The following is a 26,457-nucleotide window of genomic DNA, read 5'->3' as shown; positions in this document are numbered from 1 at the left end:
CCTCCCAGCGCTTCCGAAGCCGGTCCAGGGACGTAGGACCGTTGTTCACTAGTGACCTCTATATTCGGGACCCCCTGCCCCCAGGTTCCCCATCATCACCTGAGCTTCCAGGGAGCTGAATTCTGGGAGAGAGGTGGGGGATGGAACGTGTGCGTGAAGGGCGTGTCTGAGTTGTAGGTACTTATAGAATTGGAAATGAAGAAGGGCGTGACGTTGTTGTAGGTCAGCAAAGGATCGAATGTGGTCACCCACCCACACGTCTCCAAGCAGCGAGATTCCAACAAGGTCCCAGCGGCGGAACCCCCGCAAGGACGAGACCTCCCTCAACCAAGCCCCATTACAACGGCGTTTGTCTGGTGAGCTTCCGGTCCCATTGCACATGACGAAGGGCTGTACGCCAGACCGTAAGCACCGTCCTAGTGACTGGGGGTAGAGCCTGCGGCACTGGGCAGCCGTATGAAAACGTCTGAATCTGCGCGAATTCCATTGTTCTGAGTTCCACCCGGTACGCTGGGTCGGACCAGCCACCCACAAACCAATCGTGGATCACGATGAGTCTCGTGGCCAGGTAGTAGAGGTGGAGATTAGTCACCCCCATTCTTCCGTCAAAGGGGGGAATACGACAGTGTGCCACGGACATTCGCGACCGCCCTCCTCCCCACAGAAACCAGGTGAGAGCGCCGTCCAGTTCCCAGAACCAGCTACCGGGGAGGTGGATGGTGATATTTTGCAGAGTGTAGATTTTAAAAAGCGCACTCGTACCCAGTGGGTTAAGGGGAAGGGTCTGCCATTTCTTGAGGTCTGCCTTCATCCGAGCGACCAAGGGTGCGACATTCAGGGCCCATTCGAGCTCCAGCAGGAGGGTAACCCAAACGCCCAGGTACTTAAATGATTGCCTCCAGAGAGGAATCACTGCTTGCCAATCAAAACACGCCCAAGAGGGGTGCAAATGTACCAGGGTTGATTTTGCCGGGTTAAGTCGGAGCCCAGAGACCCGCTCAAATGCAGAGAGAACCTCCAGGCATCTAGGGCCGGATCTGCCAGGTAAAGCAGGACATCGTCCGCATGGAGAGCTATCTTATCAATCTGGCTCAGGTCCCAGGCCCAACCCCGGATGAGAGGGTCCTGACGGACGAGCGCCGCCACATGCTCCATCTCCAGCGCAAATAAGAGCGGTGAGAGCGGGCATCCCTGACTGGTGCCTCTCCAGATCGGGAATGTCTCGGAAAGCTCACCATTAATGAGGACACTGGCCCTAGGGTTGCTATAAAGGACCCTGATCAGGCGGCGGAAGGGAAGACCAAATCCCATTTTCTCCAGTACATCCTCAAAGTAGCTCCAGTCCACCGTATAAAAAGCTTTATCGAAGTCGATGAAACTCAACGCCAGATACGGGGTCAGTTGATGACGATGGGCCATAGCCAGGTGGAGGCGGCGAATAGAGTGACGGGTACCTCTGGCAGGCATAAACCCACATTGGTCAGGGTGGACCAAGTCCTGTAGTGAAGGATGGAGTCGCTGTGCTATCACGCTGGCAAAGATCTTAACCTCCGTGTTAATCAACGAGATTGGGCGATAATCCGCACAATCCATGGAGGGCAGCTGCGTCTCCGGAATAACGGGCGGGAAGGCCCCTCCTTCACCACATGGTTGAATATCTCCACTAAGTGGGGGACCAGTTCATCTCGGAAGGCCGCGTAGTACTCCTGGGGGTACCTGTCAGGTCCAGGCGTCCTGCTTGGATGCAATATGGAAATTGCCCCATGAATTTCTTCCATGGTGAAAGGGTGGACCAAGGTATCAGCGGTCTCCTGGGGGAGACATGGCAGCCGGGTACCGGTCTCCTCCAGCAAGCCTGCCAGGGAGGCTGAAGGAGGGCGAGCGGCATATAAGGCCGCGTAGTAGCTCGCAAAGGTTTGCGCAATGGCCGATGATGTTACATGGTGGGTCCAAGTGACCGTCCGAATCTCGGGGATGATACGGGTAATTTTGGGGTAGGACACTAGGTTGTAGAGAAGCTTGCCATTTTTATCTCCCCATCCACAAATACGTGCCACCGAGGAGCGCCAGAGCATTTTAGCGGACTCCAGTGAGATCCGATGAATCTCTTCACGGCCCAATGCTAGTTGTCTAGAGGAGTCATCGCTACTGTTGGTCAGTTGGACGCGTTCCAGCTGTGCTGCCTGAGTCTCCAACTGCACAAGTTGGGCGGCCTGTTCCGTACGTTTCGCATGGACCAATCCTCTGGACACCCCCCAAACAACCAGCTTTCCGGGCTCCCATAACGTCCCGGTGAAGGGACCGAGCCCATATTAGTGGAGAAGTAGTGACACAATTCCTGCCCCAGGGATTCCACCAGCACAGAGTCTTGCAGGAATCAGGCGTTCAGCCGCCAGGTCGACCGTGGGCCAGCCGATGAGGCTCCAATACGGAGAGAGATGGGGGAGTGGTCCGAGATCCCTCTGGGCAATATATCGACCCCAGACAACAGTTGGCAGTCTGTGGCGGGCATTAGAAAAAGGTCTATACGGGAGTGAATATGGTGAGCCGCCGATGTGTGGGTGTAATGCTCCTTGCGGGGGTTCCACACCCTCCAGACGTCGCAGAGGCCCAAGGTTGAGCACCAGCCAGAGAGGCTCTTTGCAGGGGCTAGATGATGTGCCGGCGGGACACCCGTCGCGTCACTTGAGGGCTGCATACAGCAATAACGTCACCCCCAACAACAGTGAGGCCCTGTGGAAAGGAGGAAATCACCAGCATGAGGTGCTGAAGGGTGGATGCCAGGAGTGCAGGAGGAACGTTTGTGCACAGAAGGTTCATAGGGTGTCCCTCAATCGTCCCGACATGGCCACATACAAACCCTGCACGTCAGATTCAGCTTTAGCCAGGGTAAAGGGAAGCCCCTTTCTGAGCAAAATGGCCACCCCCCGTGGAACCCTGGGTAAAACCGTAATGCCAGACCCGGTCAAACCTGTAACGGGTTAGGAAATTGCATTGAGAGGCGAACTGCTAATCTAAAACGGTTACCAACAAACAAGTAAGGACATGGCTGAGTCGAACCCCCCTCCATGCATTCGGATGAAACAGCTAAAGGCATAGAATGACAATTGTGTCACTAATAGAGTGCATCAAACCCAGGACTACAATAAAGATCAAATCCCAACCAGACCACACGGTAGAGCTTGGTCGGCCCCGTGGGGCGGGAGCAGTCACGTTGTTAGGAAGCCCAGAGGTTGAACCTCAGGTTGCACCATGTGGCGCCGGTAACACTCCCTCCTCCCCAACAGATCCACAGATCACAGGGCTGGACAGAGTCCAACATGGCCCGTCGCAGTTTCACTGGGCCCGGGCACGCTGCCCAGATCGATCAAGGAAGAAGCCAGATGGGGGAGGTGGATCTCTCATTTGGAGTCTGGGCCGGAGAGCGCCGGGACTGCGCCCCCGGCGACCGGGAACCCCCTCCCCGGCGGCCACCTAGCCTCCAAGACAAAGTCCGGCACCGCTGGGACTTAGGTGCGACCTGATCTGGCTGCGTCGGGGCCCTCCGATCAGGAGAAAGGGCAGTCCCCGGCAGGAGGGGACGCTCCTCCGTGAGCCAGGTCCACGCTACCTGAGGGGAGTCAAAGAAGAATGTCTTTTCCTGGAAGATCACCTTGAGCCGGGCCGGTAATAGGAGCCCATAGCGAAGACCCATCACCCTGAGTTTTTGTTTAACTTCAGCATAGGATCGGCGTTGAGTCTGCACCTCCCTGGAGTAATCCGGAAAGACCATAATTTTGGAATTCTGGAAGTGCAGCTGACCCAGCTCCCTGGCTGCCCCCAGTATAGCGTCTCCGTCCCGGAAATTAAAGATTCTGAGGATGATGGGACAAGCAGGGGCTTCAGGCAGAGGTTTGGGAGCGAGTGAGCGATGAGCCCGCTCAACCGCGAACCAGGGGGAAAGTTTCTCTTTGGGCATCCAGGAGCGTATCCTGGTCTCTATAAAGATGTCATTATGACCCTTCTCCACTCCCTCCGGAAAACCCAGGAGGCGCAGGTTGTTTTTCCGCGTCCTATTTTCGGCGTCTTCGGCCCTATGGTGTAGCTCCGAGGTCTGTGTCTGAAGACGGGCCACCTGGGATTTGAGGATGCCCACGTCGTCCTCCACCGTGGAGATACGGGACTCTGCCTCCGTAATGCGCGCGTGGGCTTACGGAGGTCCTGGCGAATTAGGGCCACGTCCACCCGCACCTCTCCGATCTTACTCTTTACAGAGGCCTGCGATGTGCTAATCGCCTGTAGGATGGTTGAGAGATCCCCCCCCCGGCGATGCCAGGCACGGATGGAGGTCCGCCACCTGGAACCCGGTCCGACGTAGGTTGTGGGAACGGGGGTTAGAGTGGTGCGGGCCCTACCCATGGTCCGGGGAAGGCAGACAGATGTGTTCAGAGGGGGAGGGCCAGCCGGCGTCGCCGCCACTCGATGTAGTGGCATATCCCTCCTCCCACGCACCGCACCCGAGCAGCACCGATGACACTCCAGTCCTAAGGGCGCATCTATAGACAGCCAACAGCAAAACACCAGGCCCCCAAGGGGGGCAGTTTGGGTGGGAAGGGGGGAGAGGGTGCCACCCGATGCGATGGCCGACTTACCCCCTACACCAAACCGCGGCACAGTACTCGACTGCGTAGTCAGTGGGAAGAGATGGGCCTCCACCGCAATGTACCCGGGGCCGGCTGCCGGGCACGCAGCAACCCCTGTATCCGGGACGAGGTCAGCACAGCTCCACGTCAGCCCCCGGGGAACACAGAATGCCCAGAATCCACTCGATCCACACCCCTGATGAGGCCCGCAGCTCCCCGCGCCCTCGCCCCACGCACCCAAAATGGATGAGGGCGCGAGAAACAACAGCCACCAAGAAGGGAATGCGGCCTCCTGATGTAACCCCTCTCAAACCAGTATGGAGTCACATATGTCCAGCCACCTCCTGCACGATGGCCCGCCCGGCCCTCTCACCAGGGAACCGCAGCTGATCAAAGTTCTTTCGGCCACCTCGTGGGATCACAGGTTCATGGTCTAGGCGGTCTGGAGCAAGACCCGGGGAAGGCGGCCCGGTGCGGAGCCCCGGCCCCAAGCACACTCCACAGGGGGGCCCCACGCACCAGTCCCACCGCGACCGGGTAGGGCCCGCACTCAGCCCACACGTACGATTGGCGCCGGGCACACCCTTGCCAGCACAGTCCAGCCGAGCAAAACCGGCTCCACTCCCCGCAGCTCCTTCAGCGGGTCTCTCTCGGCGCTAGTCAGCCCGCCGAGTCAGTCCTGCCCGGCCTTCACTATCCGCCGCTCAGGCTGCAGCGGCGCAGCTGGGGATCGCATCCGTGTCGCCCACAGCCCCCGGAACCGGCCCGACAGCCCCACGCGGCCGCCATTACTCCGGGGGGTCAGGCGCACCTCTCACCATCCCAGGGCGCCTCCGCCGCTCCTAGGAACCGCCCTCGCAGGCCTCCGGATCCTCCGGCCCGGGCAGCCCACCTCAGCAGCCCCGGCTCCAGGGCGAGTTGATCGGTCGCCGAAACAGTCCGCCACCGCCAGGTGAGTCACAGGCAGTGGCGAGGAGAGCGCCAGACCGTCGGGGCAGAAAACTCAGGGCCCGGGACGGGACAGCATGGGGGCCGCCATTTTGAGCGGCCCTGGCCGCAGACAGAGAGGGGCTCGGCGGAGGCAGCAGAGGCACGGAGCAGCTCCCAGTGGAAAACAGGGGACTGCAGGCTGCACAGGGAGTCGCTGCAGGTAGATGCTGAGGTCGGATGGTAGCTGGAATCGGCGGATGCGAGGCGGATGACGGAGGGGGTCCGGAGCACTCTTAGAGTGCGACCGCCATCTTGACGCCTCAAGCCACACCCCTCGGTAAGGGGAGCATTTAAAGAGGTTGAGCTGGATGAAACAGAGATTACCTTCTGTCTGTTAGTCTTCCCAGTCTTATTTCCTGTCTGGAACCACTGATCATATTTCATCGCAAAAGTGAAGATCCTCCCCTCTTTGTAGTCGTACTCATCCAGCTTAAGTTTTCTTGCCTTCCTCTCCTTAATATCATTTTGATGTCTGACTAAAATCTCATTGAGTATAGCATACATCTTCTCTGTGGTATCCTTTAGGTCCAAATCCCTACGTGTTAGCTGGCCTGTGAAGCAACACAACATTAAACCTACACTTGAAGAAAGAATACTTTGTCATTCCTCTGACTCTGTCCTGACGATGAGACTGTGTAAATCACACCTTAAGTTGGAAAAGTCAAATCTATTATTCCCTTGTATCTTCTACATATGTATCTGATTCAGGCAACTGGAAGGGCAGTAGAAAGCAGTCAGGGCCCACACTTGTCACAGCAATATGCCATGCAATTGTTTTATGGGCCTCTGAAATGATTGAGACATTCATTGTTCATTAGAGGTGACCCTTCTGTCTTTTCATGTCTGTTTCCACGTTCAATTCACATTATCACTGCACCATCACACTTTTCGCTGTCCACCTGTTTGTCACACCCAGTTGTTTTGTAACCATGTATGTTGGTATTTAAAATAGAATATTAGACGTCTTTACAGTTTATTCTGTGGTTGCTTCCAGTATGTAGTTTTAATACAATTTATTTGAATACCATTAGTTTTAGTAAAACTTTATTTCTGTCAAAAGGCCATACAAGTACAGAATAAAAGAAAAATACACAACCTTGGCAGCAGTCATAAATCAGAGGGTGTCACAATAATTGAAGGTCACAAGTTGCAGGTATAAAAATACATTAAGAGCAATAATATCCGGATAAAGTGCATAGTGGCATAGCATTGTGTATCAGTATAGACCTCAATTAGATAAAAAAGATAATACAACAAAATACCCACTAGGCCGAAAAAATACTGTTACTGTCCTGATATGTCTGAGATGTTACATAGGGAAAATGGAACAAATAAAAGTAATGCTGTGAATTAACCCACGTAAGGACCAAAGCATCGGGGATAGATGGATTGCATGTTCAAGTAAAAAAGGGGGAGGACAAAAACCTCAATTAAGGGTCCGCTATGTGCTCCTACAATTATTGTGATTGAATCTAGATAGTTGAACAACGCTTGGAGAAGGAGCCAATAAACCAATTTAACTGTTATAAAGACAAAGTGGGAAATAATGTAATCTGGCCACTAGAAATAAAAGGCCCCGCAACCATGGCATATTGCCAGGCTATCCCACTTTGAAGGCAGCAGAAGGGTAAAGATGACTAACCTCAGCAAGGCAATATGGTTAGGGCATCTAAGAACTGCAAAGATAACGATGCCATATATAGGTGGTAGTAGGATATAAAGAGAACCTAAATTTCTCGTCTATCCTTTAGCGATCAGATCAAAATCATAAAAGTAAAACACATAGTCTGTCAGTGTTTCTATCACTACGTATATAGGATAAGGAGTATAGGAATCAAATGAAATTCGAAAATGTAACATGAGTTCAAGGAATCACTGGTGAGGAATCTGGAACTTATGGACCAAGCTGCAAGTAGGTATGTACCGATGGTGAATGCTATGATCCTTGAGGGATCAGTTCTAAAGATCCTACGAGCCACCAGGAATCTATCAATACCCAAAATGAAGCACAAGAAACAGATCCATTTATTGCTAGTTCGTGAGTAGAATGGGCAAAAGAACAATGAAGTTATCAGTATCCTCAAGTTTCTGCTCACACAATTTGCATTCCGACATCAGAAGAGAGTCTTGAGTTCAATGGCAAAAAGAAATTTGATGTATAGGCTTTTTGCCAAAGGAGGGGTCAGTGAGCTCATCAATGTAACCTTCAAATTTAGGGGCAGGTTTACAAAACAAGAGTTGGAGAGACAAGGGACTCAGGTTAGTTGATTGATTCCACGGGACCACTAAGCAATTCTAGTAGGTTTTCTTTAAGAAGGTCTGAGAATCAGGAGTGATACCTTTAGGGGAGCTGTAGACCTAGTTTTGTAAACCAGTCCTTGACGTGGATGAACCAATTGATCCTGTTATCTAGATCTAGACTCTTAATTTCAAGAATGTCCCTTCTAGACAGATCCAGTTCAGGGATGGGCAAAAGTCTGATCCAATGAAGAAGTGGTCTTGAGGCAATGGTCTCTAACGTTATGAACCGTATCTAGGGTAATAGGTAAAGTATGAGCAGACTGGGGGAGTTTAAGCAAGGACTTGAGAAACGACAGCTCCTTTGATTTTAGCAAGTTTGAGTTTGTATGTCCCTATAATTCAGCACCATAAAGTGCAACCGTTTGGGTTTTGTCTCTATAGACCACCAGTGCTGGAGAGGTAGCCTGCAGTTGTGAAGTTTTGAACAAATTTTAAAATACCAGCTGAGGTAATACCATTAAATATGATATAGTATGGATTTGTCTACTATAACTATTTGGCATCCTGTAAAATACTGTATAAGTCATATTGTATTAATGTAGCTTTACATGGGACGATTACATTTCATGCCCTCCTCCTTTTTACCAGAAGGAACCACTATTTGTTTTCATATAAACTGGTACCCAGGTCTTCAATGTTATCAGGTCAGCTGCTTTATTGTAAAACATGGAGAATATATCCTTGACCACATGCAGAAATGAAGTAGTGGGTAGATGGAAATGTTGAATTTATCTTGCCAGGACCAGAATCGCTTGGTTTTCACTGTTCCATTAAATTTAGGTTTAATCCATCACCAAATTCAAATCATCACAAAAATCTAAGAAGTAACAACATCCAAGTTCAGTGATTATTCAGTGAGCACAAACAGCTGCAAATGGACCTGAGCCCAAAACCTAGCACCCTTTATACGGATTCTCATTTGTTGCAGGCTCCCTGATAATGTCACTTTTGAAGAAGGAGCTCTCATTGAACCGCTCTCTGTTGGTATCCATGCTTGCCGACGGGCTGGAGTAACTCTTGGAAGCAGGGTCTTCATCTGCGGAGCAGGTATGTCAGGAACTAAATAAAAAGCGTTCTCACTGCATTATTCAGTTCGTTTGGTCCAAAATGTTAATCTTGGAAAATTAATTTTACCATACTGCATACATCTGATTATGTTCTGTTTTGGATTCTTAATAATCGTTCACTCTTTTACGTCCTTTGAAAAAGTAAAGCCCTCATTTCTAAAGCTACGCGTGGTCTTAGGCAGGCCTACATGAGTAAACAGCTTTATGTACGAATGCAAATCCACGTTTTGAATTCAGAAAAGTTGGTTTTGAACCTGTAAACTCTTTTACTTACACAACTTTTTCGCGTGAAAAATATGTAATTTTGTAGGTGGGAAATGGGTATCCCTGAAAACCTTCAAGTTTTTGACTATTTACAGATCATTTTAGGACTCATTATTATTATTATTAATGAAGATTAAACCCTGTGAAGAGAAGGAGGACATCCTGTCAACCTTTTCTGGGGTGGAATGTGATGCTCCCCAAAATTAAAGGGGTGTAAGGAAATGGATTTATCCTCATGGGATCAGTTTTCCTCTTGGAAGAGAAAATAAGTTAGCAAGTACATTTGCATTACCACCTCTGATTTTCTTCATGGAAAAACATGCACATATGACTTTGAAATAGAAAAAAGAATTCACAGAACGTGTACATTTTTCTAGTACTATTATTAAAAGCATCACACAGGTATATGGAATTTATGAAGCCTGACATCCAGACATATTGTTTCGAGTCCAGGACAACAGGTTTTTATTTTGGGCACTGGAGAAGTAGGCTCCAGCCTTCTGGTGCACACGGCAATGGGTTGTCGGTTTACAGTTCCACATGACAGTAAAGACACAGACGAGTCTGCTGCTGATTAAGCAACACATGCATCCGAGATGTTGTATGTATGATTCAGTAATGCAAAGCTTTTATTGTTAGGGTAAGTACTATAAAGAAATACAATAAGGTGCAATCTCAACTTGCACTGATGACAGTGTTTCCAAAATAAAAACATCTACATGCTTTTAAATCTAAACCCAACAAAAAGAGTGGAACACTTTATTACAGGTTATCTCAGTTCAGGCTAACATCCAATCTTTGTTGAAAGACACTCCACCATAGGGAAGGAAAAAATTAGTTAATTGATTGATAAATAAAGTGCAAGTTATTGGTGCAAAACGTCTGCCGCCTGACATGTTTTGACCACCTCTAGCCTTTCACAAAGGGGATATAGGGGCCACAAATCAGTGGTTTAAAAAGGCACAGGTAATATAAATACATATACACATATATATACACCATAGGTAAAATAATACCTCCAAAAAGGAAGACAATAACCAGTGGGATCACAGTTTTACGGCCTATATCTATAAAATATGTTGTTATAATCAATGTAAATGACCAAAAATACATAACAGCCTAGAATCCTGTGCAATGGCTCTATAATAACCCAACACTGTGCTAGATAAATCTATAACTCCTATTTGTTGGAGTGTCAAATTACATTGTCTGTTAAAACACGGAGAAATAAAAAAATACTGCCTGGTGGCTGATACATTCCATCTTATATATATCAAGCCTGAACTCAGTTGCGCCCTCCCTGCCTGGGAGAGGAGTCCTCTTTGTGCACTACTTTAGTCCCTGATTTTGGACAATTATTTCAGTTGTTTCTTCAAAAATTTAATATTCCTTAATACAGATACTGTTATACCAAATTTGATTCATTTGAAAACATTCCAAACTTCATTTACAGATAAATGACGAGCAAACATCGTATGTGGTCACAGTTTTATGTGCATATTAATTCATTCTCTTAGTGGATCAATTATCCCTAAGCATTTTGGGTTGTGCCTTTCATCAGGAGATCTGGTTTGTCCTAAATGTGAACAGAAATGGAGTACATAAACCTAAGACAAATTGGTACATACATATGAGCTTAGTGAAGCCCCAGTCCGTGAATAATTTATTTAATGTGTTCTGCAGTCAAGTTGACCCTTGTACATGGTGAAATCTCAATGTAAACTTTCTGTATAAACTTTACTATGTGGCTCTAAGAAATTATAAAGCCTCTGGTATGTGATCTTGGTAGATCAAAGAAGGCAAACGAGTGACCCCTGTGACAGCGCCGACTTGTGTGATTGTGATCCACTTGGAAATTTAATCGGCATAAAGCATCCTGCAAAAGTTATAAGGCACCTGTTCGTGCACATGCAATAAACAGGTATGGTAAAAACCATGCCTTGATACTCAAAAAGCTCATAGTGAGGTTTAAAATGCAGAATACCCCTTCATGCACTTACCACGATATATGCTTGTGTGCACCGCGGTACATCTTCGGCGACATTTATAATGGCCGCCATCTTGGTTGTCATTAAATATGTGTGTTAGTGAGGTAAACATGGTAGAAGGACTGTAAGTTTGATTAGACTACAATAAGTGAAATGAACAATGCCATTATTAAATGGTACATGCCATAAAGAGAATTTATCATATGTTTGAAAACAGACAAACTTGTGTATCTTCCGTGTTGGTGAAACAAAATGTTGTGCCATAATGTGTTAAGACTGTAGTCAGAGTTTTTTTTTCTTTGGGTGGGTAAATATAGTAATTCCCAACTGTTTAGTGAGTGGAGTAATTTCCCATATTGAAGAACTCACAACTTACATGTGTGTTTCTGAGCATAAGAAAAAGTTGGCAGCAACCCATTGCCCAGAATCGATAATTGAATCCTCTGAAATGATACAGGCATCCTTGGCGGGGCTCGCATTGTGTGAAGGAAGTCTGATCTCTGGGTTAGAAAACTTTGTGGTGTAAAAGTATAAACTGTGTGTATACCCGTAAAGTGATCTGTACACCTCTGATCACGCATAAAAAAGGAAACAATTCAATGAGTTGCATTGATTATATCTAATTCAACATATGAAAGGAAAAATAATAAAATAAATAAATAATGAAATGAAGATGAAACATCTCTAAGTGATTCAGTATCCACTTAAGGTAGAAACAATCTGTGTGCTTGCGTGTCTAGTATCGTGAACCTGGTAGAATAGTAGTACATGACAGTTTGCTTATAAATAACTGCTATACTTCATGCAGTTATTGAGTACCTTAGGGATGAAGGTATCAAGTTTCTTATTCAAGTATATCTCACTTTGAAGTAGGTTTTTCTTGATGTCAATGCCCTCCTTAATTTGAACAGACTCCAGTACAGTAAACCTCAATTGGCTGACGTTATATCCATTAGTGGGGAAAATGTATAGCCACTGTAGACTTCACATTTGTAGTGCTGATATTGCTCTTATGTTCAATCAATTGAGTTTTGATTTCTCGTTCGGTTTTACCTATGTAGGCCAAACCACAGGTACACTTGAAGCGGTAAATGACATTCTTTGAATTACAGGTAGCCTCGGTCCGTAACTTCATTCTGGTTCCTTTTGATGGGTGTGTGATTGTGGCTCCTTTTATAATGTTGCAGTCATACAATCAAGAAATCCCTCCCAACCTATATTTCTTTCATCAAAGTAGAACTAAATTCAGTATGGGCTCAACAACAATGTAGTCATATCAACAAGACGAACAAAATAAAATTAATTTTATCATGGTTGTTTATTTAACTTCTTTTTTAACATTGAAGATATATGTATCAAAAAGGTCGCTTTTTTTTTCTCCTTTTTTCTAAAAAAACTTTTTTTGTATATGTATACATAAAAGTCAACAGGATTCCTACATGGAACTCAAAAGTAAATACAGTACACTGTTGAGCAAATAGCACCCGGATAAGAACAATTACACATACAAAAAGAAAACAAAACCATCCAGACTCATACAGCATTCACTGGATAAAAGGGAGACAATAGGTCGCAGGGTCTCCACGACCATGTGAGATGAATATGTTCAACAGGATCTGAACAATCTAGGTCGACGCGCGTTTTAGGTGGCATGTAAAAGGTAGTAAGGCCACCTTCCTCAGGTCCTTTCCAGGTACCAAAAGAATCACAATACACCCAGGGGATACCTAAAAAGCACATATAGCATATATTAGGAGCTCATATAGAAGAACATTCAAATCGATTCACTTAAATGACTATCAAAGAAGACCAAAGCCAGAAAACCACACCCTGTGAGACTCACACAACAAAGGTGTATATCTCCCCTTACTTACCGTGGGAAGTATTGTAAAGAGGGGAGAAACACAATTTATAAAAGAAGAGAAAAGGAACACAAAGGAAGAGGGGTGCACCAACCACCTATGACATAATATAGAGCCAAGAATACTACAAACAAAAAGAATAAGAGAAGAAACCGCAGTGAAGTTCCTCTATATCAATCAATATGTGCCACTTCTCAATGTGTGATGCATACTAAAGGATACTTATAAGCTATATTAATATCAATGTATTTTCAGTGGAGATGGCCCCTATGCTGCTGTCAAGATGCGGAGCAGTATTCTTTAATAATAATACATAGTCTGTCAGGAGGAGAGATATAAGGAAACCGTAAATGGTGAAGAATTGAGTAAATGGCAAAAATAATATCAGTTGGGAGGATTAATTGTGCCTTACCTGGAACACTCATATATGGTATCCTGTAGGCAGAGAATGGTGAATGCCAGATATATCACAACGGTACTCCGTTTTCTAAAGGAAAATAAAACTGCATTAATCCCTATTAGAAGGGGAAACGATGGTGTTACTGAATAAAAGACCCAATTATATACACACTTAATTCACTTAAGCGGAACGCCTATTCAGGTGTGTTTATTTCCAAGAGTTACACTGAACCGGATTACTCTTCAAATGTTACATTTGTTAAATTTCTCCTACATGCGTATGCCGGAATGACTCTATGAAGAAAAAGACTTTGTAAAATGAGAAACCATATACAGTAAAACTTAACAAGTATGCTCCGTGCAGTAGAATAGCATATCAGAAAGACCTGTATGTTAACTCGACCCTAACCGGAGACGGGATTTACTATAATGCAAAGGTTGACTAGTTGATGACGTAAGTTCATATCTTTATGGTAACTGTTGATGTACACAGGCGGAAAGCAGAGAAAAGCTTGATATCCAAGTTACCTATCAGGTAAATGGCAGCCTGAAACTGACAGGTCGAAGCCATTCCTCGTGCAGAGTAACTAAAGCTACACTCCCCATGAAGACTAAGGGCTGATGCTGGCTAAAAATAAAAAGTAATACAAACTGAGCCGTGATTATACCTGCGAGAAGTTATGCATGCAAGATGGCTTACCGGGTCGATGTGGTGTAATGTAAGGTAGATGCTGGTGAACGCCAATGAGAAACTAAATAGAGACCGCCTAGTGATGACATGTGGCCAATTAGTCATCATGTGAGATATACTGAAACTGAAGTAAGATGAGAGTGCGAAACACGGGCAGCATCTTTGAGTGAACTGATATAATCATATTTAATAGGAGTATTGAGATTTGACCGAGAAAATTACAATCTTAATGTGGTGATGCTGATTTATTTAATATGTGGCGTAAGGAGGGATTACCATCTCCGCAATGTGGAAATACAAGCTGAACAAGACTGTCACTATGTTTGGTAGCCTAACAATGAGGCTGTAAGATTATCATGAACAGTCAATATACCCAGCCAGATAGATGATGATAACATGTTATCAAGAAGCTGTAACAAGAGACTGCCACGTCATTACGCGTGGACAAATATATATCATGTGAACTACTAGAACTGACAGGTGTCAGAAAGGCAAAACATGGTTGCCATCTGCAAATGGGCTAAAAGACTCGTGTTTTAAGGGGGTGATAAATTGAGACCAAGAAGGATATAATTTAACACACGGTAAAAATAATCTAGTCATAATATAGTAACGATAGTATGTCTAATAGGTGCCAAAATGGGGGATGGCCACCACCACAATGTGGAATGACGAAACACATCTGTCACTATGTTCAATAACCAAACAATAAGTCAAAAAAGGTTGCCAGGAAGGATGGTTATAACATTGGCCTTAACCACTAATTTTACAACACATCAAAGGAGATCCAAATATATAAGGTTCCTATGTGGAGAATCACAAATGTGGAGTCCCACAAAGTGTATGGGGTGTATGGGGTATGAAGTAATGACTGATTAAAATTTGTTAAAAATTAAATTACCAAGTGTTGATAACAATCCAAACAATCTCTTCATTAAGTCCTTCCTTTACACTGTTCAAGTTGAAAGTCCAGAATGTTTCCCTTCTTTTACTAGTAATTTCTACAGGCAAGCCTGCCTGACACTTTACATTTTTCCCCAAAATACACCACCTCAGATCCCTTTTTAGAGTGTTGCTAATCTCAAATATTTTGAAAAATGTAAAAAAAAGTTGAACTACGGTGCTGTTACCTTGCACATCCAGATGGCAGATTTGTGCTAGCTGAAACTCATACAGATTTCATGCCCGTCTCTCCAATGTAGGCTAAACCACATGGGCACAATAGTATATATATGATGTTATGGCTCCTGCAGTAAGTAAGGTCTCTCAGCATTATATTTTTGCTTTTATATGCCAGAGAATCCGTGACTAAAGCTGTATCATAAGCGTGGCATGACCCACATTTATGATTACCTAGCACTAAGGGTAATCCTGTGATAGTGGTCTGATACTGTGTTTTAGGCAATTTAGGTCTTGCGTGCACCAATATATCTTGCAAGATGCGATTTCTCCTATACGCCACCAACGTTGGTCGTAGTTGTGGTTCATTTTCGTTGGTGTTCAGAATCTTCCCATTCTTGTTAATGACATTCTTGATTTTGTAATTTAATTGAGAGTGATTGATGACATGTCACTTTCTCTTGCGGTCTACGGTGACTACCTTGTAATAGGGCATCACAATTTTAATATTTGGCCCTTTTGAATGCATGTCTTACTATCGATGTGGATAACCATGGGCTAGCAGTAGTTTCTTTAATGCATCTCCATGTTTATGAAAGTCATCCATATTGGTACAATTATGACGCACAACAGAAATTCCTCAAATGGGATTGAATCTTTCTGGCAGGTCGGGTAAAAGCTATGATATTGTAGTATGCTGTTCTTAGCTGTGGGCTTTCTAAATAGACTGACTTGTAATGTTTTGCTTGATCCAAAGATCAGGATGTCCAAGAATTCAACCTGTTCCGGGCTAAATTTGACAGTGAACTTTAAAGTGCTGTCGCTGGCATTAAGCCAAAGGATATACTCATGTTGTTGCAGTCACCACAGTTCAGACTGGGCATGGTTCCTTTGTATTCCGTTTTGTCTTCTAGATCTGCCTTGTTTCCAAGATGTTCTTTGAGATATTTTTCTCTCTCATATGTGAACAATGGAGGTTGGTTAAAAATCCCTTGAAAACCATTTTCCGTTCAAAGCATGGGCCAGTATTTTAATATTAATATTTTGACTCTAGTACTCCCGATCAAATATTTAGAAGCGTATACCATTCTCTTGGTATCTTTGAGAGAACTGCTGGGAATCATGAGTTGTGATCTGGCAGTGTTGTTGACACAGTCAATGGCTTTTTTATGGTAGTTTCAGGGTAACCTCGTTGTTTAAAGTTGTTCACCATGAGATCCATCCACGTGGTCCAAGATAGTCCATTTGACTCTTAATAGTTGTTTATACGGTTGATGAGACTTCAACGAAATCTGATGGAAACTGTTGTAATGTTGAGGGTTGTTTCATGAGATTTCAAATAAACATTGGTTTCTCTCATTTATTTAGAAAACTGATTTCTTTTTCCTATCTGTTGGAATGGTATCTAGGGGCGATTGATATACCTTTTTGTAGCGTTTTCCTTTCTATTTTTGTTAATTGACACTTTGATATGCTGATGACTAAAATCCTGTTTTTCCAGTTTCTAACTCCTGGTCACCCTCTTTGAATCCTTTGTTCTCATTGAGTCTGTTGGTGCTGGGGTTCCCTCCGGGTTCTTTGTTGGCGGCCTGGTTTATTTCTAAAAAAAAAACGCTGCAAGTTGCAATTGTATGAGTATCTTGGGTAGACATACTTGGATTAGTGGGAGTGAGATTTCGATCCTCAACTCTTTTATGTTATGTTGTCCTGAATCACTTTCAGATAAAGAAGTCTCTGTTTCATATGGCCTAGTGGCTGATCTGTTCTCTCTCCTTCTGCTGTAAATTTCAGCCTAGTTGTGCACTTCTCCTAACTTTTAGTCTAAAGTGTCTCTCTTAAATGTCCTTATTTTGCGTTCATTTAGTTTTGTCGTATAACGTTCCTCTGAGTATTGATGTCTGTTAATGTCTTGTCCTATTCTCCACTTTCCATTTATTGGAAAACTTAGGTTTCAGTTGGTTTATTTCGCTGTAGAGTCTGTCCAATAATTTGGATAATTCTTCCACCATGAGTAAAATCAGGTCTAAAGAACATTTGTACAGGATAGCATACCATCTGTTGATGGATTTTGAATTGTTTATTGCATGTTGTTGGTTTCAGTGGGGTTCTTAATCCACTTGGGATTTGCTGTACCCTATGGTATTTAATGAGTGTACTCGCATGTAACCTTTTGTTGCTCTCTCCTTTTGTTAAATATAAAATTTGTTTGATGTTACTCTGTACCGATCCAGTGCTTGAGCCTATGGACTCCACTTCAACTATTAAAAAATACATTTGTTGAGCTTCATCTGGCGAGAAAGTAAAAGTATTGGCCCTATTGTCAGTTAAGTTTGAAATCTCTTCATAAGACATGGTTGTGAATTGGTGCTATTGTCCTTGATCAGATGAATGTGAAAACTATTGATTGGTAAATAAGGTAATTCCAAATTGTAAATGTAATTGTGTGCACTGGAGTATCTTCTTTTGTTCCTAGGTATATTTGTAACGTGAACTCAGTTGTACCCTCCCTGGCGGGGAGAGATGTCCTTTTCATGCACTGCTCTGGGACAGTTATTCCATTTGTTTATTCAAGAATTGAATGTTCCTTAATGCAGATGCTGTTGTATCAAATGTAATTCATTTGAAAACATTAAACATTCTAAACTTCATTCACAGATATATGATGATCAAAGAGCGCATGTAGTCACAGTATTATGTGCAAATCAATTCATTATCAGGTGTTTCATTATCTCGATGCATTTTGGGCTATGCCCTTCAACAGGGGTACTTTGTCCTAAACCTGAACAAAAAAGTAGTACATAAATCTAAGACAAATTGGTACATAGATATGTGCTTAGAGTATATAAACATCCTGATCCTTGCTCCAAGATCAATGCAAGTGAGTTAAGCTGCAGTCCGTGAACGAGTATTTCATGTGTCATGCCATCAAGTTTATTATTGTACACCGTGATGTCCCGATGTGAACCCGTCTGTATACACTTTACTGTGTGGCTCTAAGAAATTAAAAAGCTGCTCGTATGTGTGCATGGTGGATCAAGGAAGGCAAAGAAATTACCCCAGTGACAATGCTGCATTGCATGATTGTGATCAACTCAGAACCTTAATCGATGTAAAGCGTCACTTATAAGTTACAAGGTGCCTGTACGTGCATATGCAATAAACGAGTATGGTTTAAACCACGCAGCTATACTCAAAAAGCACCTACCATGATATATGTTTGTGTTCACTGCGATACATTTTTTGTAGCATTTATAATGCCCGCTATCTTGGTTTTCATTAAGTACGTGTGTTAGTGAGGTAAACATGGCAGAAGGACTGTTAATCCCATTAGACTACAATACATGAAATGGTTGGCGCCAATATTAATGGTACATTGCATGAAGAGAGCATATGTTTGAAAACAGACAAGCTTGTGTACCTTCTCTGTTGGTGAAACAAAATGTTATGCCAAAATCTTATAAGGCTGTAGCCAGAAACATTTGTATTTGTGTGGGTAAGTATGATCATGTACAACTGTGTGGTGAGTGGAGTCATTCCAGATAGTGACAACTCAAAACATTCGTGTGTGTCTGGCCTTAAGACATATTTGTCAGCCGACCCATTGTCTGCGATTGAAAATGTAATCCTCTGAATTTATTTGGGCATCCCAGGTGGGGCTCGACATTGTGTATAGGAATTCTGATCTCTGGGTTATAAAACCGTCTGGTGTAAAAGTGCATGTATACCCATAAAGTGATCTGTACACCTCTAATGCCGCATAAAAAAGGAAACAATTAAATGTTTTTCAGCGCTTAAGTCTAATTCAATATATGAAAGGAAAAATAACTACAAAATAAATAAATAAAATTACATGAAATGAAGATGAAACATCTCTCAGTGATTCAGTATCCACAGAAGGTAGAAAACATCTGTGTGCTTGTGGGTCTAGTTTTGTGAATCTGGTGGACTTGGAGTACAAGATTGTTTGCTTATAAATATCAACTAAACTCAATGCAGTAATTGAGTCCCTTAGCGATTAAGATATCAAGTCTCTTAATCCAGTATATCTCCCTTTGAAGCATATTTTTCGTGTTATCAATACCCTCCTTAATTTGATAAGACTCCAATAAAGTAAACCTCAATTGGCTAACGTTGTGTACATGCGGGTGCAAATGTATAGCCACTGTAAAATTCTCGTTTTTAGTGCGACAATTGCTGTTATCAATTGAGTTTGTTTTTTGTTCTTTTTTGCCTACGTAAGCCAAGCCACATGGACATTTGAGTAGATAGATGACATTCCTTAAATCAAAGGTAGCCGTCGTTCATAACTTAATTCTGTGTCAGGACCGGAGTCTTCGGATTATGCTTTTCCTTTCTTCGCTCTTTATTTCATACAAACTCATAGCAGCTCAGAAAAGCTCAACAAATGCTTGTATACCCCAAACCAAGGAAAAAAAGCATTAAACCAAGAAAAAAGTACAGTTCTCAAATGTCCAACAAACTACAAATCCCATCAATCCATATAGATAGTCGCCAACATTAGTCCTTTGGCAGTGTCCATGACATGTAGATAGGATGTCCATTTGTGCCATTTTCCTCTTTCTTCGCCAGTTAAGTGCTATATCTCTTATCTCTTGACTTGTATTGGAGTTTATGGCCTAATTGTAACTGTCGCTGTCATTGCGCTATGGGGGGCTCTGTGGGGCTTTATTGTATTGTTCTTGATGTTTCTTTGCCTCCACAGAGCCCGTTGTGATCGCGGGAACGTACAGCATTCCTTACACAATTTTTCCATTCAGTTTGCGGCCCATGTGACTGCTAGGGGGAGCTGCGGCATTTCGTTGCTCCTCAGCACAGTTTTCCTCACAGAGTGGAGCCGCGCTGAGAAGCGAGTTGCACCGGAGCCTTGCCCCCCGCCGCCTAACCCGAACGCCCAGTGATTCTGGGTCCGTATTACTCCAGTGTTTTAAAAATGCCCCGCTAGGGGTCTGTATAGCGGGTATCACCACATTGAGCGCCTACGTGCGGATTTCCAGCACCAGTGTAGCGGTTTTAACCACGTTGGGCCTGACAACAGGTTGGCAGGTTTTGAAGTGTGTGTGTGTGGCAGCGCGCTGGGAGGCGGCTAAGACCCGGTCCTTTGAGAGGGTCTGCGCGCTTCAAGGAGGTGCTGCCTTGCATTCCGGTTTTCAACCGGACCCTAACTGTTTGTGGGCCTACGGCTTCCCCACAGCCTGTACTGCTTTTAGCAGCCTTCCTCAGCTCATTTCAGCAATCTATAATTCTAGTTTTTCACTGTTGCAGAGCTTTTATGAAGAGGAGCAGTTTCAGTACCTAAAAGACAACAAATTCTACAATGCGGTAGACAGCTCTATCTACCGCTGTGTCACGGAGATAGTGGGCCCAATGGAGGACCACCTGTCTGCTCTCATCGTAGAAGAGTGCGCAAAAATGGCACAGGCACACTTAGGTTCACCGAGTACCAACCCAGCTCCCGTGGAAGAGGAGCCCCCGGGTCCGAAGAAGCCCTGTAGGGAAGGGGTCTCTGCGGGGGCACAGGGTGTGGATAGGGACGCCTTCGAGCACTTGCGCGATGCCTTTGTGGCCAAGGCGACCACTTCCACTCCTGCGCCACCGCCGAGCCCGGAACCCTCGGTTTCTTTGGGTACGGCTCCCTCTTCGCATGGAGGGGTGTCACCTGCGGACACGGACGACGATGAGGGGTCGATGTATTCTTGGAGGCCATCCAGCTCCGCCGCCCAGTTGCCACAAGGACAGTTCCGGGGGGACATGGGGACAAGGTGGTGAAGTTTGTGGCGGGACGCCTCCGCAAGCCCTTAGAGAAGGAAGCGAGGAGTTGTCTGTGAGGGGAGTGTCCTCGGCCTACGTTGGAGGGAAAGGTGGCTGTGACACCTGAGTTAGATTCGAAGATGGCCACGTTCCTTGTGTAGTTTGTAAGGGACCCCCACAAGGGCATTGATCGTTCCTGGCGCTCATGTCAGGATAAGTTGCTGGATGCAATAGGGCCCATGACTAAAATCCTTGACATGGCTGAGGAAGCGAAGGTGACGGGTTCCACGATTTCTCCCGACGTCCTGTCTAATTGGGCGCAGAGGGTGGTCATCTTCCTGGGGATTGCCAACTGCGCCCTCTCGACCGAACGTCGACAGTCACTTCTGATAAAACTGGATCCGAAGTTGGGAGATCTGGCCTCCTCTGAGGCAGGGGCAGTGCCCAAGGAGGTCTCTTTGGAGATCCCTTTATCAAGGAATTAGGTAAATTCGTGTCAACCTTTACCTCCCTGGACAAGGCCCAGTCCAGCATAACGAGGGTCTTCCAGCAACGTTTCTCTCGAGGGGCCGGTCGTGGTAGGGGCCTCGCGACCAGCCCTGGCGGTCAGAACTTTTCCAAGGGTCAATGCTCCAGGTGAGGGCAATACAACACCTCTGCCAACTACATAAATTTTTACCCCACCAGGGGCCAGCGCTTCAGGGGACGAGGCGGCTTCAAGAACAACTCCGGCACCACCAATACCGACGGTAAGTGTTATTCCTGCGGCACAGGTGGGCATTGGCAGCCAGCTAGCTGCTTTTTCAGGGGCTTGGGCAGCGATTAGTGCAGACGCATGGGTCTTACAGACGATCCACGGTTTCCACATAGAGTTTTAGGTTTGCCCCTACCAGGCAAGGCCCCGCAGCCTATAGTCTTCTCAGCGGTTGATACACAGTTGATCGACGGGGAGGTCTTGGAGCTGCTTTGCAAGGGGGCCATTTGTCAATATACTCGGCATCCCGCGGGTTTCCTCAGCAACATTTTCCTGGTGGAAAAAACAGATGGTGGCAAATGGCCGGTTATCAACCTCAAGGAATTCGATGGGTGGTTGGTCTACCGGCATTTCAAGATGGAGGGAATCCATCTTCTCCAGGACGTTCTTCTCCCGAACGATTGGATGGCACGCTTGGATCTCAAGGACGTGTACTTGGTGGTACCCATCCATCCCCCTCACCGTCGGTTTCTACAGTTCATCTGGAAGGAGCGGGTATTAGAGTTCACGGCCGTTCCGTTCGGACTTTCCTCAGACCCTTGGTGGTTCACCAAGCTGCTACATCCGGTAGTGGAATTTCTGCAAAGTCAGGGTATTCGGATGATTGTCTATTTGGACGACATCCTCTTAATGCCCCAGTGTCCTGAGAAGCTGGGTCTTCAACTTCAACAGACTGGGTATTGTCATCAACAAGGACAAATCTGTTATCTCCCCCTCCCAGCGAGTGACTTTTCTTGGGTTCGTCTTGGACTCCCTCCAAGCCTCATTGAGTCTTCCTTCCCGGAAGATGGCCAAAATCCAGCATGTGTTACGTCAGACAATTGCCAAATCGCACACCTCACTCTGACTGATTGCCCAGGGTGGTAGGACTCAGGTAGGTTATGACTTACGATCAATTGGTTCCCTTTTTTGCTGTAGTGAAGGACGAGATGTCTTGGTGGCTCACCCAGGTGGAAGCCTGGAATGGACGGGCGATCTTCGAGTCCGTTCCGGATCTGGTGATAGAATCTGATGCCAGCAGGTCGAGTTGGGGCACCCGCTGCGGGGATTTCTCCACAGGCGGCACCTGGTCGTCGTCGGAGCAGGCGTTGCACATAAACTGCTCGGAGCTGCTGGCACGGTCTTTCGCAGTACACTGCTGGACCAGAGATTCAGTGCGGTCATGCGTTCTTTTAAGGATGGACAATGTCTCCGCGGTTTGTTACGTCAACCATCTGGGCGGTCCATGGTCTCGAGCTCTAGCGAACTTGGCAAAAGAGTTTTGGGATTACTGTCTGGCCCACCATATCTCCGTGACGGCTGAGTACTTAACAGGTCAGGCCAACCAAGTAGCGGATTGGCATTCCAGACATTTGCATGACTGCAGCCAGTGGAAGGTGGATGTACAGGTGTTCCAATGGTTGAACAGTCTTTGGGGTCCTTTTTCAGTGGACCTGTTTGCGTCCCGCCTGGATCATCAGCTCCCTCGGTTCTTCAGCTGGAGGCCGGATCTTCTAGTGGAGGCCACGGATGCGTTCCTCCAGGATTGGAGTCAGGAGGAGGCGTATGCGTTCCCTCCTTTTTCAATGGTGGTGCGGACGGCAGCCCAACTGCGCCATCAGAGGGCAGGGATGGTGATGATCACGCCCATTTGGAGGTCTCAAGTTTGGTTTCCAGTTCTTCTGGAACTTTCTTGGGATTTTCCAATCCTACTTCCCGGATTTCCTCGTCTTCTTCTCAATCCGGACGGGGAGCCGCACCATCTCATAACGCAAGGGTCTCTCCACCTCATGGCATGGCGGCTTTCCGGCGATGTTGGTCGCTCCCAGGCCTTTCAAGATCAGCTGAAGACTTTATGTCCAAGGCCTGGGCAGTCAGTACCGCAAATCGCTACCGTTCCACCTGGACTAGGTGGGTGCGTTGGTGTCTCCGACGGGACATTGATCCCCTGGTCGCAGGTGTCGTTTCCGTTCTGAATTTTCTAGCGGAATTGGCATCTGACATCCTGGCATATCGCACCATTAACGCAATGCATTCAGCGATTTCGGCGGCTCATTCTCCGGTAGAATGGTCTCCAGTTGGGGCGCATCCCTTTGTCTGTAGACTCCTAAGAGGTATCCGCCTTTCATTACCTCCGGAACCACGTTACTCTGTCTTTTGGGATGTCAATGTCATTTTAAATCTGTTTCTGTCATGGCAGCCTAACAAATACCTTTCCTTGAAGGAGTTGTTCTCTAAGTTAGCCATGCTTTTGTGTTTAGTGTCTTGCCGGAGGGTCTCTGATGTGCGATCCTTAGACGTCTTGGCAAGGGTTTTTTCCCCGGACGGGGTTACCTTTACTGTGGGACATTGCACAAAGTCTGCGTCTAGGACGATCTCGTGCCCAGCATTCGTAGATACCCCTAAGCTGTGTGTTGTTCAATGCCTAAAGGCGTACGAAGATATGACTTTAGAAATTCGTCCTCCGGGTGGACGTCAATTACTCATTGCCTTACGAAAGCCACACAAGGCAGTCTCTTCACCGACCATTGCGAGATGGGTGCGATGGGTCATGCAAGAGGCAGGTATTGACACTAATCTGTTTGGAGCACACTCAGCTAGGGGAGCTCTGGCCTCGAAGGCATTTGCACTGGGAGCTCGGTTGGAGGACTTGATGCGTGTGGCAGATTGGTCCTCGGATTCAAACCGGTGGTGCATATTGCACATTTGGTGGTAAGTGAGCTTTGAATCCGAAGCCTCCGGTCGAGGATTATCCCGCCAAGGTTTCCTGAGGATGACATCCCACCCGTACTGCAGTAAGAAATCATTTTGATCTATTCTCTGCATTGTACTTGACTCAAAATGTGGTGATGTTCAACATTAGTTGCTTTCAGCGTGTAGTCTTTTCCAATGCTTACGCTGTTGTATTTCTTCCGTTAGGGAATGAAGGTTCGAAACAGGACCAATAGGATGAGAGCGTGACTCGCGTTTCATGGACACTGCCAAAGGACTAATGTTGGACACTATCTATATGGATTGATGGGATTTGTAGTTTGTTGGACATTTGAGAACTGTACTTTTTTCTTGGTTTAGTACTTTTTTCCATTGGTTTGGAGTATACTAGCATTTGTTGAGCTTTTCTGAGCTGCTGTGAGTTTGTATGAAATAAAGAGCGAAGAAAGAAAAAGCATAATCCTCGCCTCGGTGTCCTTAATAGAATTGAAACTTGCCGTTACTAGACTAGGCAAATTTTGATTCTGGTTCGTTTTGATGGGTGTGTGATGGTGGCTCCTTTTATAATGCTGCTGCCGTTACCACAGTTCTGACAGGCCACGGTTCCTTTATATTCGAATATAGATCAGGCAGCCATGTATATTAGTAGAGAAATACATACAGTCGTTCCTTTATATCCTGTTGAAGGAATTCTGTTTGGAAACAGAACTGTGCTTGGTAGAACAGAATGTAGGAACTGAATCTCACTGCTACCTCAGTAGCTGTAGGCCCAATATGACTAGCTCACAGTGTCTCACCTGCACTCCTAACCTTCCAGAGTAGCATGCAATTTTGGCAATTCTAGAACATGAACCTCTAGTCCCCAAAGGAACCCTGGAAACAGGTCATCACCTTTCGTTCTCACTCATGCATGTTCATGGTAAACAGTAGAAAGACAGAAAGGAAGTTTACAATATATTTAGTGAAACTATTGTATTCTAGTTTAAAGCAGGTTTGCTGTGATTAGTAAACAAATACAACTAAGAAAAGTGATTAACGTTACTAACAGACTGTACACTGTGAACAGTCCGACCATGGCAACTAATTTATCTATCTTGGCCTACCCTCACTATGTGAGCACAGGGGATATATTAGTGATCTCCGGGATTAGTTTACGCAAGGCTGCTGCCACGTTCCAAGACCTGTCATCCTTCGGGAATTCTCCACTCTAACCTCCAAAGGTTCGAGACACAGTTTATATTATAGAAATTGTTGTATTAGAAAACCTGCAGCTTTGCTGCTGAGTTATGTCTAGAAACGTTAGGAGTAGTAACTGGCCGGGCAGAAGAAAAAGAGTGCATTATGTTGTTCGACCTTGCATGAAATTTTCGGACTAAATCCCAGGAACAGTCACCGAACAAATAATATGCATAACGTGCTAAAAGAATATCTTGACTCAAAAACAAATATATTATGTGTGTGTGCGTAAAGTGAAGGCTGCTAAAAAATTGAACCAAAGGAGAGTCAAAGTAAGCCTACAAGGTGAAATACAAAAATTCTTTACATTCTTCTATTGCGCCCCACTCCTCTGGGACCATTTGAATTCACTATATAATATAATCATTTGGAAGAGAGAGGGATCACTTCAATCCTTATCTGCAGCAGGATTATTTTTATCTAGATTTCTGACAGATCCTGTATGCTCCAAAATGCTCAAATGCATGCCCCTGAGGATGCTCCCAATATAAAACATGTTGTAAGGGCAAATAAGTGTACAAACTACATAACCAGATTGGCAAAAAAATATAGTTCAAATTTCCTATTTCCTATTACAATGTTAATTTCAGATAATTTTATCCTTTGAAATGCAAAGAAAACGTATCATCACCACTCCCTGTAGTGTGCTCCAGGAATTAACACGGTACAAAAGGGGGTGGTGATGGACGGAGCATCTGAACCAA

At 45.4% G+C, this 26,457-nt stretch overlaps 1 protein-coding gene across 1 annotated transcript in view; it reads left to right on the top strand.

The window, feature by feature from the left end:
• SORD (sorbitol dehydrogenase) overlaps window positions 1-26,457 on the top strand; it is a 352,789-nt gene that overhangs the window by 107,270 nt on the left and 219,062 nt on the right. Inside the window, exon 5 of the mRNA XM_078684967.1 lies at window positions 8,842-8,960. Coding sequence (XP_078541093.1) covers window positions 8,842-8,960 — 119 coding nt within the window. The remainder of the gene's footprint in view (window positions 1-8,841; window positions 8,961-26,457) is intronic.

Source organism: Lissotriton helveticus, chromosome 3_2, assembly GCF_964261635.1.
Source record: "Lissotriton helveticus chromosome 3_2, aLisHel1.1, whole genome shotgun sequence".
In the NCBI taxonomy this organism is placed as follows: domain Eukaryota; kingdom Metazoa; phylum Chordata; class Amphibia; order Caudata; family Salamandridae; genus Lissotriton; species Lissotriton helveticus.
The sequence above is the reverse complement of the archived record's forward strand: the minus strand, read 5'-3'. Positions and strand labels throughout refer to the sequence as shown.